Here is a 13,475-nt window from a genome sequence, read left to right as displayed (position 1 = left end):
TCCCACCTTCCCCTCAGGGAGCTCCTGGCTCCCCCCATCCCTTCAGGGAGCCCCCAGCAAGGAAAATTGAGAGGAAAAGGGGGGAAAAAGAGGCTTTGGAAGTTTATTATCTTTGATAAAATCTCACGTGGAAGGGGCAGACTCTGTGTTAATGCACAAAACCCAATTATCCATGGAATTCAGGTGGTTTCTGTTGTTTTTTTGTTTGTTTGTTTTTTCACTAGACATTAAATTATGTGGAATGACAGAGGATGGAAGATCCGACCCGAGAGCAAAGTCCAGTGAGAGGTTTGGTAAAGCAAGGTTCTGATTAATTAGCTCAGAATGAAGTCTAATTAAGAAAAGCTGATTTTCCTATACAAAATTACCATACAGAGAACGCATACAATTACAATACAGGGATTTAACTGTTAGTAGCTACCACTTAGAACAGAAATTCCATCATAAAAAACTTCATGGAAATTAAAATAAGTCAATTCTTTCAAGCTGTAAAACTTGAGACAAACGCCAAGTTCTAGAAGAGACGCTTTTTCCCCCGCTTCTTACCATAAAACCCATAGTTTAAAAAAAATTAATTTGGTTAGGAAAAGGAAGCAAGTTCTTTTAAACCAATTTCACATCCTAAGGAAAAAAAGAACTTGACTGCGTGAGGCTGAGAGGTAGAGAGGCATCGCCGCGCTCACAATCTTCTCTTGGCTCCGGGGAGGGGTTTCTGAGGTATCAGCTGTGTGTCAAGTTGTACAAACAATACTAGTATTGACAAATTACACCAACGACCTCTTTCCTCTCATCAATAGGTCCTAAAAACTTAATTAGACGCATCTGAATTAACGCTTCCAGGGTCTCCAGCAGGTGAAGTGATTGATGAAGGGGTAGTAGCATCCTGCCAGCTGCCATTAGCCTGCAGGGAGAATAAATATTTCCTTTAATTAAACCTTTACGAAACCACATACGCCTCTATAAATTCACACCTTACAAGGGAGGGTGCGTTTGAAAGGAAAGAACTACACATCTGCTCTGGCAACACTCATGAATGCCATCCTCATCCTCCTCCTCCTCCAACGGTTTGGGTTGGAAGGGACCTCAAAGCCCATCGAGTTCCAATCCTTCTACTGGATCAGGTTGCCCCAAGCCCCATCGTAGCCAAGGATGGGGCAGCCACAACTCCTCTGGGCCTCCACCCTGAGATTTTATGGTGTTCCCCTTATTCCTAGTGCAATAATTATTCCTTACAGCAAGAATTAACCGACGTGCACGCATTTTCTGGCGAGCAAAGCCACAATTTTAAATCAAGCCTCCAGGAGGGAAAGGCCGGTGTGTTAAACCACATCTTTTCCAGCTTTTTCCTGTCCCCAGGAGATGTCAGGGAATAAAAGCTCGGTGTTTATTCACAGATCATTAACCCACTTCAGCAGAATCTGCGTTCCTAGCACACGTATCTTACATCTATGCGCTGCGTTGTGTACAAGGGATTCCCCACAATCGTGTCGTATCTCCCCGTCTGGTGTATGACGTGATGCAAGGAATCCATCTGGAACAAGATCCCACAGAACAAGGAGGGTAAGGAAAAAAAATGAAGTTAAAAAACTACATGGTATGGATCAAACGGGCCAAAAGGTTTTCAAATAAGTGTAACTTTTCTTGCAGGAAGACAAGTTTTCTTTACAGCGTCTTGTTATTTACCCAGCTAGGTCACTATCAAGCAGAATCAGAACTTCGCACCCATCGCTTTTATGAGAAAGGAACAGATTCCATGCAGTTTGTGCTAAAACAGAATCAGTTTTCTACCTTTTCAGCTAAGCCTCGTTTAAGTAACTTCATTTTCTGAACGGTAACTACAGGTTTTTCAGGCAGTTTCTCTCTAGGAGGGATAACACGGTCTATTTTTTTATTTCCTCACTGACCTGGGACTGGACGTTGGCTCCCACTGGGGAACTCTGGTAAGAAGTCAACGACTGTAGGTTTATAAACGAATCGCTGGAATTTGTCATCTTAAAAGAGCCAGAAGAAGCTGAAAAATAAAAAAGAACATGTTTTAATAAGAAATAAAACCCACCAAAAATGGTTCTTCACTGCATATTCCATAAGTTTAGAAGAAAAAGAAAACCTACGATTGTTTCAAACACCGGTATTAATCCTTAGAAGAAATAACCAGTGTCTCCAAAGCAACTGACTCTTTCCCAGCGCTTCTACTCACCCGAATTCGGCGTCGACGGAGAGTTCGCCTGGTTGCCTTGAGCCACGACGTTGGTAGCATCCACTGCTGTTTTTGCAGCGTAAATATTAGCTTCTTCTTGGAACTTCCCCATGTTCTTTTTGTATCGAATTCTTTTGTTACCAAACCAGTTGGAAACCTGGAGACGAACGTAGCCGTTAGATTGGATCAAATGATCCCAACTATATTTGGAAGTTACCAGCAAAGGAGATCATCAAATCCAGGAAGAGTTTGGGTTGGAAGGGACCTGAAAGCTCATCCAGTTCCACCCCCTGGATCAGGGTCAGGAAAGACATTTTAAATTAGGCTTAAAGCAGAAAACACCTACTCCTAAACTCTTCTGAAAAACCTAAATGCTATTTAAAGCCTCAGTGGCCAGAGCCTGTTGTTAATTATACTGAATTCTAAGCCATTCTTTGAGGGAAAAACCAGCCTTGAATTCCAGAGGAAACACCCCGTACCTGCGAAACTGTGATGCCGCCTTTCTTCGCGAGCTCTTCTTTGGCCTCTTCGCTGGGGTAAGGATTGCTCAGATGGGAATAAAAATACTCATTCAGCACTTCCGTGGCCTGTTTGCTGAAGTTGCGTCTTTTACGCCTAAAAAACAGGAGTTACTCCTGGTTATAGAGCTGTAGAGTGGAGCGGACAAAGCACAAAGTTGGCTTTTCCTCTCTAAAATACGTTCGTTCCAGAGGAGGATGCAAGAATTGAGTGGAATTCAACTGATGTTGATGTTAGAGCAAGAAAATCGGATCTGAATTCTTAAAATTTGAACTAGATGGACACTGGGAGCAACAGATAAGAGGTTTCTTACGCGATCGCTGTGCTTTTTGCAGTACCTCGCATCGAGGAAGCGTGAGCGCAGGATCATCACGGCCTCGCACGTGCTCTGCTTCAGCTGCATCTGGATGGTGCTGAATTTCCCGTGGATTATATTCACCATGCGCTCGATTTCTTTCGGCGAGATGGGTCTGGTTCGACTCTGCTCCCTCAGCAGGTTCATAACGTGGGTGGTGAACTCGCTGCAGGCCTGAAGAGACACAGACGGGGATGGACAAATAAAACACCTTGGGGTTCCTCGCCCAACAAGAATACATCCCATCAACTTGAGGAGTTTCCATGTTTCAGCTTTACTCTAGTTCATAATCATGGGATGGTTAGGTTGGAAAGCACCTTAAAGCCCACCACGTTTCCCCCTTCCACCGGATCCGGTTGCTCCAAGCCACATCCAACCTGGTCTTCAACACCTCCAGGGATGGGGCAGCCACAACTTCTCGGGAAAACTCCATCCACCCTCACAGGAACATTTTTCCCTAATATCTCAGCGAAATCTCCCCTCTTTCAGCTCAAAACTGCTCCCCTCATCCTCTCGCTGTGCTCTCCGATCAAGAGCCCCACCCCAGCTTAGGGTTCCCTCGCTCTACCTACTCTTTTTTTTTTACCATTAACAATTTGCTTTTCTTTTAATAACAAAAATCACAACAGAATCATAGAATCATGGGATGGGTTGGGTTGGAAGGGACCTCAAAGCCCGTCCACTTCCACCTCCTGCCACGAGCAGGGACACTTGCCACTTGATCAGGTTGCTCCAAGCCCCATCCAACCTGGTCTTCAACACCTCCAGGGATGGAGCAGCCACCTCTGCGCATTTACTCTTAAAGCCCATCACCGGAGCTAAACGAGACGCTTAATAATTTGACACCTAGTCCCTCTAGCTTCACCTTCCTTCCGTAACACCGAGCTACGTCTCCAACCGCACTCGCCGTCCTCGCGGGTTCGCTGCGCTGCCTGTTCCCTTCTCAAACCGAGAGCGAAGGGGAAAAAGGGTTATTTTGAATGGAGATGATAAAAACTCTTCCATGCAGAAAGATCACCTGTTCATATTTCTCTAGCTCAGAGTGGTAAATCTGTCGGATCTGTGACAGCTTGGCCCTGTAGTCAGAGTGCTCAATGCTATTGTCATTTGGACAGCCACCTGATGTTGCTGCTACAGCCATCGGTCCTCCTCTTCCTCTTTTCTCGGGCCCGGAGACGCCCTCTGCCAGCAACATGTTATCTAGTCTCATTAGCTGGGCATCTGGGGGGTCTTCTTCCTGAATACCACGAATACTTAACACTAGAGAAACACAAAAGAGGGAAGAAAACGGTTATTTCTGAAACGGGAAAGACCACCCACTTCAATTCCTTCGAATTGAACATCCAATTCCTTCAGAGCCTTTGACACGGTTTCTCCCAGCGTTCTGCTTCACAGACTGTCGCCTCGGGCCTGGCCAGGCGCAAACGCTCCTGGGGGGAAAACTGGTTGTGTGGAGGGCCCAGAGAGGGGTGGGAGATGGAGTTAACTCCAGCTGGAGGCCAGGTCCACGCGGTGTCCCCAGGGCTCAGCGCTGGGTCCTGTTCAATGTCTTCATCAACGACCTGGATGGAGGCATCGAGGGCTCCCTGAGAGAGTTTGGGGGTGACACTGAGCCGGGTGGATCTGCTGGAGGGTTTGAGGTTCTCCAGAGGGATCTGAGCTGGTTGGATCCATGGGCTGAGACCAAGGGGATGAGGTTGGAGCAGGACCTTGGGGCACAACGACCCCGGGCAGCTCCAGCCTAGGAGGAGTCTGGCTGGAAAGGGCCTGGAGGAGAAGGACCTGGGGGGGTTGGTGGGACACGAGGATGTGGAGGCTCTGGAGCGAGTGCAGAGAAGAGCAACGAAGCTGGGGAGGGGGCTGGAGGAGAAGAGGAGCGGCTGAGAGAGCTGGGGGGGTTCAGCCTGGAGAAGAGGAGCCTGAGGGGAGACCTCCTTGCTCTTTCCCTGCAAGGAGCTTGTGGAGAGGAGGGAGCTGGGCTCTTCCAACCTGGTGATTCTATGAAGAAATTCCAGCAAAGCATTTCAATGCTTTGATGTTTGAGCACGTCTTGAGCTCAAGAGAAAGTCGTGAGACGACACCTCCAAACCAAGAGGTTGAGAAACATCAAAAGATAAAGTGTGTTTTCAAACACACGCAGATAAGGCAGCTCCTCAGGGTCCTCCTGGTTTATACAACATTCCCAGATCATTTTAGCAGCCTTATCAGAATTAGAAGAGGTTCTTACATAGATTCAGAGAATCGTTTAGGTGGGAAGAGACCTTAAAACGGGAAGGCAGAGGGAGCTGTAACCGAGCACATGGGCAACTGTAAACTCAGCTATGAGGAAATGGTTTGTTATTTTTATAGTTAATGGCTTTTCTAACTCATTATGCAATTAAGATTAACCCCTCTCCAAAAAACCATCAGAATCTCTACTGTAACGTTGCCAGAAATGAAACAAAAAGGCTTTTTAAATTTATTATTGGGGTTTTGTTTTGAAAACTCCCCACTTCTCCTTTTTTATTTTTCCCCAGAAGGGCCAGCAGCCCTTTGCTCTTTGTCTTTTTGCCAAAATTCCCATTATTGCCCCCGACCGGCAAGCGGAAATTCAGCACAACAGACACTTTGGTGTCACCTTCTCATCCCAAGGTGCTGCGGCCAAAACGTCTTTGTATGCACATCCGAGCACCTCGTGTTGAAGTCGAGCTCCCAGCTGCAGCTTAATTTTATGTCACTTGTCTAATTATGGCAATTAGACATTAGTTATCATCAATTAGACGTGCGCTTATCTCGAGCTGACTGCTGGAAAGCTTCGCTAACGCTCCTTCTGACTAAGGTGGGAAGAACCGAGCTGGGAGGCTCTGGTGAGAAACTGGATAGGATTGAACCATCATAACATGAATAAATAACATCTTTAAATGAGCGGCTCAAACTTTCCCTTAGTGACCTCTCTCAGTGGTGAGGAGACCAAAACCATCATCGAATTATGGAATGGTTTGGGTTGGAAGGGACCTCAAAGCCCATCCCGTTCCTCCCCCATGGGCAGGGAAACTTTCCACTGGATGAGGTTGCTCCAAGCTCCATCCAACCTGGCCTTGAACCCCTCCAGGGATGGAGCAGCCACCGCTTCTCCAGGCAACCTCAACCAGGGCCTCCACACCCTTACAGGAGGACATTTCTCCTCAAGATCTCACCTCAATCTCCCCTCCTGCAGCTCAAAACCGTTCCCCCCGTCCTCTCCCTTGATCAAAAGCCGCTCTCCAGCTTCCCTGGAGCCCTTTTCCATCACGGAAGCTGCTCTAAGGTCTTCCTGGAGCCTTCTCCAGGCTGAACAACCCCAACTCTCAGCCTCTCCTTGAGGTTCTCCAGCCCTCACATCATCTCCGTGGCCTCCTCTGGCCTCTCTCCACCAGCTCCACATCCTCCCTGTGCTGAGGGAACATCTTCACGTGCCTGTCCTCCTCTCCTGGTTGACCACACCTCGAGGAAAACGCTTCTCTGGAACGTCCACCCCTCTTCGTAGCCTTTTGGCCACCAAATATTTGATGTTTCTAGAGTAGCTGAAGAACAAATTACAACTCTATCGGTGAACGAGGCTTTGAGTTGAGATGCTGAATCAGGGGCAGAATCAGTTTTTTAAGTGGAATTTAGAAAGCTCTTTCGTAACGGTAAAATCCTTCATCGTTAAATCCTTCATAATTTACCATTTTTATGGATTAAGGAACCTCTATGCTGGCTCAGGAAGCTGGAAGACGAGCTCCTGCCCCAGTACGAACAAGACACTGTTCTCGAGCACATCACCTCCCCGAATCTATCAAAGACGCGTAGTAATTATACTAAGCAAAATGAAATTCCCATCATTTCTAATTAATCTTTAATTAAACTACCTCAGAACCTAAGGTGCCGCGGCTTCACTCAGTATGCAAATGCAATCACGACGACGTATTTACATCTCATTAATTAGAGATTTGCAGTTCTGTAATGAGCTGTACGAGCTCCCGGCTACGAAAACAAGCGAAACAGACTTTGCTTGGTCTCGCTTTCCTTCCCACGTTTCCCTTCAATGCAGAAAAGCAGGATGAACGACGGAATATAAAGTTAGACCCAAAAGTGAGAGGTGATGTGAGGGCTGGAGAACCTCTGGTTCGAAGATAGAATGAGAGAGTTGGGGTTGTTCAGCTCTGGAGAGACCTTAGAGCAGCTTCCAGTACGGGAAGGGGCTCCAGAAGAGGATGGAGAACGGGTTTTGATCAAGGAGTGAGCGATGGGATGAAGGGAACAGTTTTGAGCTGAAAGAAGAGAGATTGAGATGAGACCTTGGGGAGAAACCTTCTCCTGTGAGGGTGCGGAGGCCTTGGAGCAGGTTGCCCCGAGAAGTAGCGGCTCCTCCATCCCTGGAGGTGTTGAAGACCACGTTGGATGGGGCTTGGAGCAACCTCATCCATGGAAGGTGTTTCCAGGGGGCTGGAAACGCGCGGGCTTTGGGGTCCCTTCCCACCCAATCCATTCTGTGATTCTACGTTTTATTCCAGGAGAATTATTACCCCCTTTGTGTAGCACCAAGCAGTTTTTCACCCTCCTTGGAGACACCAACCTCCCCGACGTTCCACTCAGAGAACATCACCACCGCGGGTTCAGCCTCTCTCAAAGCCCCCTCAGGGCGTTCCCCAAATCCAAGGGAGTCTTGCACGCTCACGAAGCAAAGAGAACCCAAAGACAAAAGCCAGGAGGGCTCGGAGCCCCGAGAATCACAACTCGGAGCATCAACAAAGAGAAATTGTGTTCTCCAGCCACGCTGCTTCCCGAATTTTACACCGGGGTGAAGAGGAATCGAGGGAATTAAAGGCATTAAAAATGGAATAAGGGGCTGCAGCCAGCAGCGACGGGAAACAATAGGGAACAACGCTCCCCCCGAGCCCCCCTAATCCTATCAGGAACCCCCTAAACCCTCTTCAACCCCCCTGGGACAACTCAGAGCCTCCCCCCAAGCCATCGCAGGCTGGTGTCTCCCTAATATCCATAAGGAATAGCCTGGGATTTAATATTCAGCATCCAAGTTTGTCTTTCCCCCTAGGGATGTTTCATTCTGGGTCAGGCCACGTTTGGATTCACGCAGCTCAAACGTGAGACGGAACTCGGTTTGTAAAACGCCTGCTGCAAGGGTTAAAAACGCTCCAAACGCCTCCCCGAGTTCCCGAAAAAAACCACTGGATTCGATGCCTCTTCCGACAGCTCCTTGTACTCCAAGCAGGGGTTGAGAAAGGTTTGAAATCAGAGAAATTAAAACCATTCGGGGGACTCAAACAAAACACGAAACGTGGCGAACCTATTTAGAGTGATTTCTAATTTCTTTTTCATTAATTAACACAACCAGGGAGGAATCTCCAGCCCCTTTCAGCTCATCCCGAGCTATTGTGAGCGACGGGAGCTCCAACAAAGAGGGAAAGGAAAATAGGAGGGGGGGGATGTATTTTAAACCCATTTCTGAGGCAGCGAAGCTGTTTGTGAGCCTGGATCACAAAGAAATCCCAAAACCTTGGGCTCCAGCACCTCCAGGCTTTTGTTTGCTCCGAGCCGGAACATCTGCTCCCCATTAATTTAAATAAGGAAGAGACAGAGCATCAGACATTCAAAAAAAACCTAAGGGATCAAACCAAATCCAGCGTCGCGGCGAGAGCAGAGCCCGTTCCCGCAGTGCATTTCGCGCGGAGAAGGCAATAAAACCCGGGAGCCGCTTCTAACGCGGAAAAGCAAAGAGAAGCTCCTCTTTAAGAGCAGAAAAACCCACCCCTGGAACCCTAAGGCAGGTTCAGGCTGAGAAACAGAACGGAAAAATAAGGAAAACACCAATGTTTTTGTCGGGGATGATTAATTATTCCTTAAAAACACCCCAAAAATTCACTAGGGTTTATAGAAATGAGATATTCGAGCAACAACGCTTCAGTGTTCACGTGTGAGCATCTGCGGAGCGACTCAAACTCAAAATCCGTGGCCCTCGGAGCTTCTGCTCCTCAGAGGAAGCTGTGGGATTCCCAATCCCATTCCCTGCTCTTTCCGCATTTCCCAGTCTCGCCTGGGAGTTCTTCTCCACTATAGTTACTTTTCTACTCAACTTTTTCTACCATCACAGTCCTTAAAGAGAGAAAAAAGCACAGGAACCAGCAGGATTATTCAGGATTCTCCAGGAATCCAGCCAGACATCAAAATCCCAACCCACGGATTCTCTACATCCACAAAAAAGCAGCGCCGCTTCCTCCAAATCCGCATTATAAACCCATTTCCAGCTTCCAGAAGACCCTTAATCCAAATTAAACCGGCCTTAAGTTGGAGAATCTATCCGGGAAGCGCAGAGCGGGACAGATGAGACGGAGCAGGAGGCGGAACGTGAGGTTGCGGGAGAGCCGAGGGCAGCGGCGGCTCCTCCGTACCTGTTTTCTCCTTGATCTCGCAGAGCACGCTGAACAGAGCCGGCTTCATCCGGTGGCAGTTCAAGGCGTGTTTCCTGCAACGGGAGAAGGAGAAGGGAGTCAACACCGGCACGGAGAACTCAAGAAAACCGCATCGCGCCTTGCTGGGATCCAGAATTAAAGCCCTGGTGCTTTATTTCATCTCCAAGCATCACCGGAGCTCAGCGTCGTAGAGACACGTTGGCCTCAAAACCCAAAATTCTGCTTCTGGGAACGGCCGGCACCTTTGGTTCGTCCCAAAGGAGATGGAGACGCAGGTTTTGGACGCACGAGGATAAAACAGGAGCCAGGACGCGTCTAAAATCCACCTAAAAGGCAGCAAACGTGATGTTTTTAGAGCACCAGGAACAACAAACGCTCCTCGCGGGCTCATCCCACTCTCCCCGCTGGCGGCCCCTGATCCAACTGCGTTTAACCACGTTACAATATGAGTTTTACCACTGAATTTTACCCAATTTTGCCTTTTTGGAGCTCTTCCAGCATTTCCTGCCTTCCCTCCCGGCTCTTTCCCCACAGGGATAGACAGCGGGAAGCGAGAAGCCACCCTACCGCCTAATCCCAACAGGAAATTTCCCTCCAGCTGAGCTGGAAGCTCATCCAGAACGTAAAAAAATGGAGCTGAGCTTTCCCAGAGCAGCGTTTTCCTCAGCCCTCGCCCATTTCCAAGGGCGGCCAGCAGCGAGGAGCCCAACTTCCACTGGGATCCAGCAAAAAGGAGCCTCAAAAAAGCCTCAAAAAAGCCTCGCTTGCCACTCGCGACCCCTTTTAGAACTGAGAATTGATATTGAAATCCCATTTACGGCTCGCGTTCGAGGCGGATTTGATCTAAAACCAAACCGGTTGCTCCTCCGGCTTTTGGGAGCGAAGGGAACACAAGCGCTTGGCGTCCTCGCAAGCTCCAAGCGAACACGAGCTTTGACGGAAAAGCACGGCAGCTCGATCCCATCGGCCGCTCCCCTTCGGGACGCGGCGTCTCGGAGCCGTCCGATAACACCGACCCCAAGCCGAGCAGCCGCAGAACAAAGGCGGCGAGTGGAGTCTATTGTCCTTGCCTGAAGGAACGGGAAGAGATGGGGACAGAGGGGATGAATTCCAAGCCTCCAACTCCGCTCCACCCGTGGATTTTAGGTGAATGGCAGCACCGAGACCCGACCCGGAGCCACCTGCAGAATTAACCCAACCACGAGATCTTCCAAAGACGACCAAGTTGATGCTGCAACGCCTCTAACTGCAGCGTTAAACTCATCCTTGGTGGATTTGTTTCCTTTTCATGGAACTTTCCCCCAAGTTTTCAACTTGTCGTTAACGATTTGCGTCACGGGTGCTGGAAGAGGGACTTGGTTTAATATTTGATAAGAATGGTTGGACTCGATGAGCCAGTGGGTCTTTTCCAACCTGGTGATTCTACGATTAAGCACCCTCCAGCGTTAAAATGATACCTAAAAACCACCTCAAAGTTCATTTTTAGGATGAAATAATCCAGTTAATCCCAAACAAACACCACTCTGAGCAGTCCCAGTCCCATCCGCGGCCCCACGTTGCTCGTGGGACGGGTGGGATTTTCCTTTCCCAGCAGCAAGGATGACTCCAGCAAGCCAACAAACTTCTCATCCAGGAGACAAAAGCTTCTTTTACGTAGATAAAGATGAAAGCAACACCAAAAGGGCTTTAAAACGCAGGTGCTCCTGGTGGAACTTCAACGTTAAAGTGTTCAAGATGAGGCTGAACGGGGCTTGGAGCAACCTGACCGAGTGGGAGGTGTCCCTGCTCATAGAAGGGATGGAACTGGATGGACTTTGAGGTCCCTTCCAACCCAAACTATTCCATGATTCTATGAAAGTCACGACCAGGCCATTTCCCAAAGCCCATTCCTCGACTCTTGCTCAAAACCGAAGCTCCTGACACATTTATCCTGCTCAAAACCATCTTAAAAATGAGTTTGGGAGGCAAAACTGCGACCTACGGGGAAATCCGAGCCTCTGGAATCCACGTCGGAGCTGCAGGAGGTTCTTCTGGAGCCAAGGCGGAAGGGATAATCTCAGTTTCGGACAGAGAAATCCCCGCAAGAGATCGGGAACAGCGGCACCGGGGCAAAAAAAAGGCTAAAACCTCCTTTCTCCGGTGTTTATGAACCTGCTTTGTGAGTTTCCACCTTCTCCGCAAGCACCTCGTGGTGCTTAATAAAGGACGGATGCCCGGGAACTGAAATTCCAGCAGCCTGGGTGCCTTCCCAGTGCTGGTTACTGGGACCAGTGGGTGCCCGGGGAGGCAAAACCCCGAGAAAACTGGGGTGCAGGCAAGGAACGGGGAATTTCACGCCTCCGGAAGGTGATTTTCCACCCAACCCCGCTTGGTTTGCCATGTTTACATCCCAAAGAAGTCAAGGACACGGGGAAAGAATGAATGGAACGTCTTTTCCTTGAAAAATAGTTATGGAGAAACTCCCTGACAGCAGGAAAAAGCCTTTAAGGGGCTCCAGGGCTCTCCAGTTCCTCTGGGGGTGATGGGGGGAGGAGGAAGGGGGCAATTGAGCCCCTGGGGGTGATGGGGGGGAGGAGGAAAGGGGCAACTGAGCCCCTGGGGGTGATGGGGGGAGGAGTAGGGGGGACACCGAGCCCCTGGGGGTGATGGGGGGTAGAAGGAGGGGGGTAACCGAGTCCTTAGAGTTGATTGGGGGTGGGGGGGAGGCGACCGGGTCCTGTCTCCCCCCCACTCCCTCAAGGAGCTGAGTCACGGCGACGGGTACCGAGCCCCCCCCGCCCCCAGCCGGTACCTGGCTTGAGCCTCATCCAGGCTCTGGTCGGTGATCGCCATGATCTGCTGGAGAACATCCCCCGTGTCGTGGTGCCCGGGAGGAGGAGGAGGAGGAGGCGGCGGAGGCCCCGGCGGGGGAGCAGCCGCCACCGGGTCCCCGGGAGGGGGCGGGATCCCCCCGGGCAGAGGCCCCGCGGCGCCGTGCAGCCGGGACGGCTCCTCCATGAGCCCCGGGGTTGTTTGGTGGGGGAGGGGGTGGGGGGGGGAAGCGGCGGGGCCGGTCCCGGAGGCCGCGGCGGCAGCGGCGGCTCCAAACACAACGGGGCCCGGCGCCCGCGACCGACCCCCCCCTCCCCGCGCCCCCTCCGCGCCGCCGCCCACGTGACCCGCCCCGAGCCGCGCCTCTTATAGACGTGCCCCACGTGACCCCGCCGCAAGCCACGCCCCCCCTTCCAGGCCGCGCCTCACGTGACCCTCCCGTAAACGACGCCCTTTAGAGGCGCGCCGCCACCACGTGACCCGCCCCTCAAGCCACGCCCCCTCTGCTTATAACCACGCCCCGTTCCGTGAGGCCACGCCCCCTCCCCTTAGGCCACGCCCCCTCCCCTTAGGCCACGCCCCCTCCCCTTAGGCCACGCCCTCTCCCCTGGCTCCTACCTGGTCCCAGCAGCTGAGTGGGAGCTGGGGGAGTCCTGGAGCCCCTGGGGCTGGGGCTGAGGGGCCTGGGGGGGGTCAGCCTGGAGAAGAGGAGCCTGAGGGGAGACCTCCTTGCTCTTTCCCTGCAAGGAGCTTGTGGAGAGGAGGGAGCTGGGCTCTTCTCCCCAGGGCCAGGGGCCAGGCCGAGAGGGAACGGCCTCGAGGTCCACCAGGGGAGGCTCAGGATGGTTATTCGAGAAAATTCCTTCATGGAAAGAGCACTGAAGGCTTGGAAGAGGCTGTTCAGGGCAGTGCTGGAGTCTCCCTGCCTGGAGAGGTTCTAGCGCCGTGGAGCTGTGGCGCTTTGGGGCTGCTGGTTGTGCTGAGAGGTCTTCCCCGACCTCGATAATTCCATAATTCCCACCCCTCGAGGCCCCAAACCCATCTCCCACCCATTGTTTCCCATCTCAAGGAGCTCAGTGTCCCCTCTAGCGATGCTCATAGCTGAGATACCAACTAATTCCACCAAACACGAGCTGTGGAGCTAAAACGACTCATAAACCAT

General features: G+C 50.8%; 1 protein-coding gene across 1 annotated transcript; it reads right to left on the bottom strand.

Moving 5' to 3' along the window:
* Window positions 1-535: 535 nt before the first annotated feature.
* On the bottom strand, window positions 536-12,638 carry PBX4 (PBX homeobox 4). Its single transcript, XM_069881586.1, has 9 exons — window positions 12,294-12,638; window positions 9,482-9,555; window positions 4,090-4,331; window positions 3,055-3,245; window positions 2,677-2,812; window positions 2,198-2,354; window positions 1,905-2,011; window positions 1,445-1,531; window positions 536-901 (listed from the first exon to the last, which is right to left on the bottom strand). The coding sequence occupies exons 1-9, from the start codon at window positions 12,497-12,499 to the stop codon at window positions 809-811; spliced, it is 1,293 nt and encodes a 430-aa protein (XP_069737687.1). The 5' UTR covers window positions 12,500-12,638; the 3' UTR covers window positions 536-808.
* Window positions 12,639-13,475: the final 837 nt, after the last annotated feature.

Source organism: Phaenicophaeus curvirostris, unplaced genomic scaffold (genome assembly GCF_032191515.1).
Source record: "Phaenicophaeus curvirostris isolate KB17595 unplaced genomic scaffold, BPBGC_Pcur_1.0 scaffold_51, whole genome shotgun sequence".
Taxonomy (NCBI): Eukaryota; Metazoa; Chordata; class Aves; order Cuculiformes; family Cuculidae; genus Phaenicophaeus; species Phaenicophaeus curvirostris.
This window is presented reverse-complemented; position numbering and strand designations above follow the sequence as displayed.

What these genes read in the sequence shown, in the direction of transcription:
- PBX4 (XM_069881586.1), bottom strand. Translation starts at nt 12,499, where the DNA reads ATGGAGGAGCCGTCCCGGCTGCACGGCGCCGCGGGGCCTCTGCCCGGG. An exon ending in CGAGATCAAGGAGAAAACAG is followed by an intron (nt 4,332 to 9,481) that starts GTACGGAGGAGC and finishes GTGTTTCTCTAG; the next exon opens with TGTTAAGTATTCGTGGTATT. An exon ending in ACACAACGCAGCGCATAGAT is followed by an intron (nt 902 to 1,444) that starts GTAAGATACGTG and finishes TTCTCCCTGCAG; the next exon opens with GCTAATGGCAGCTGGCAGGA.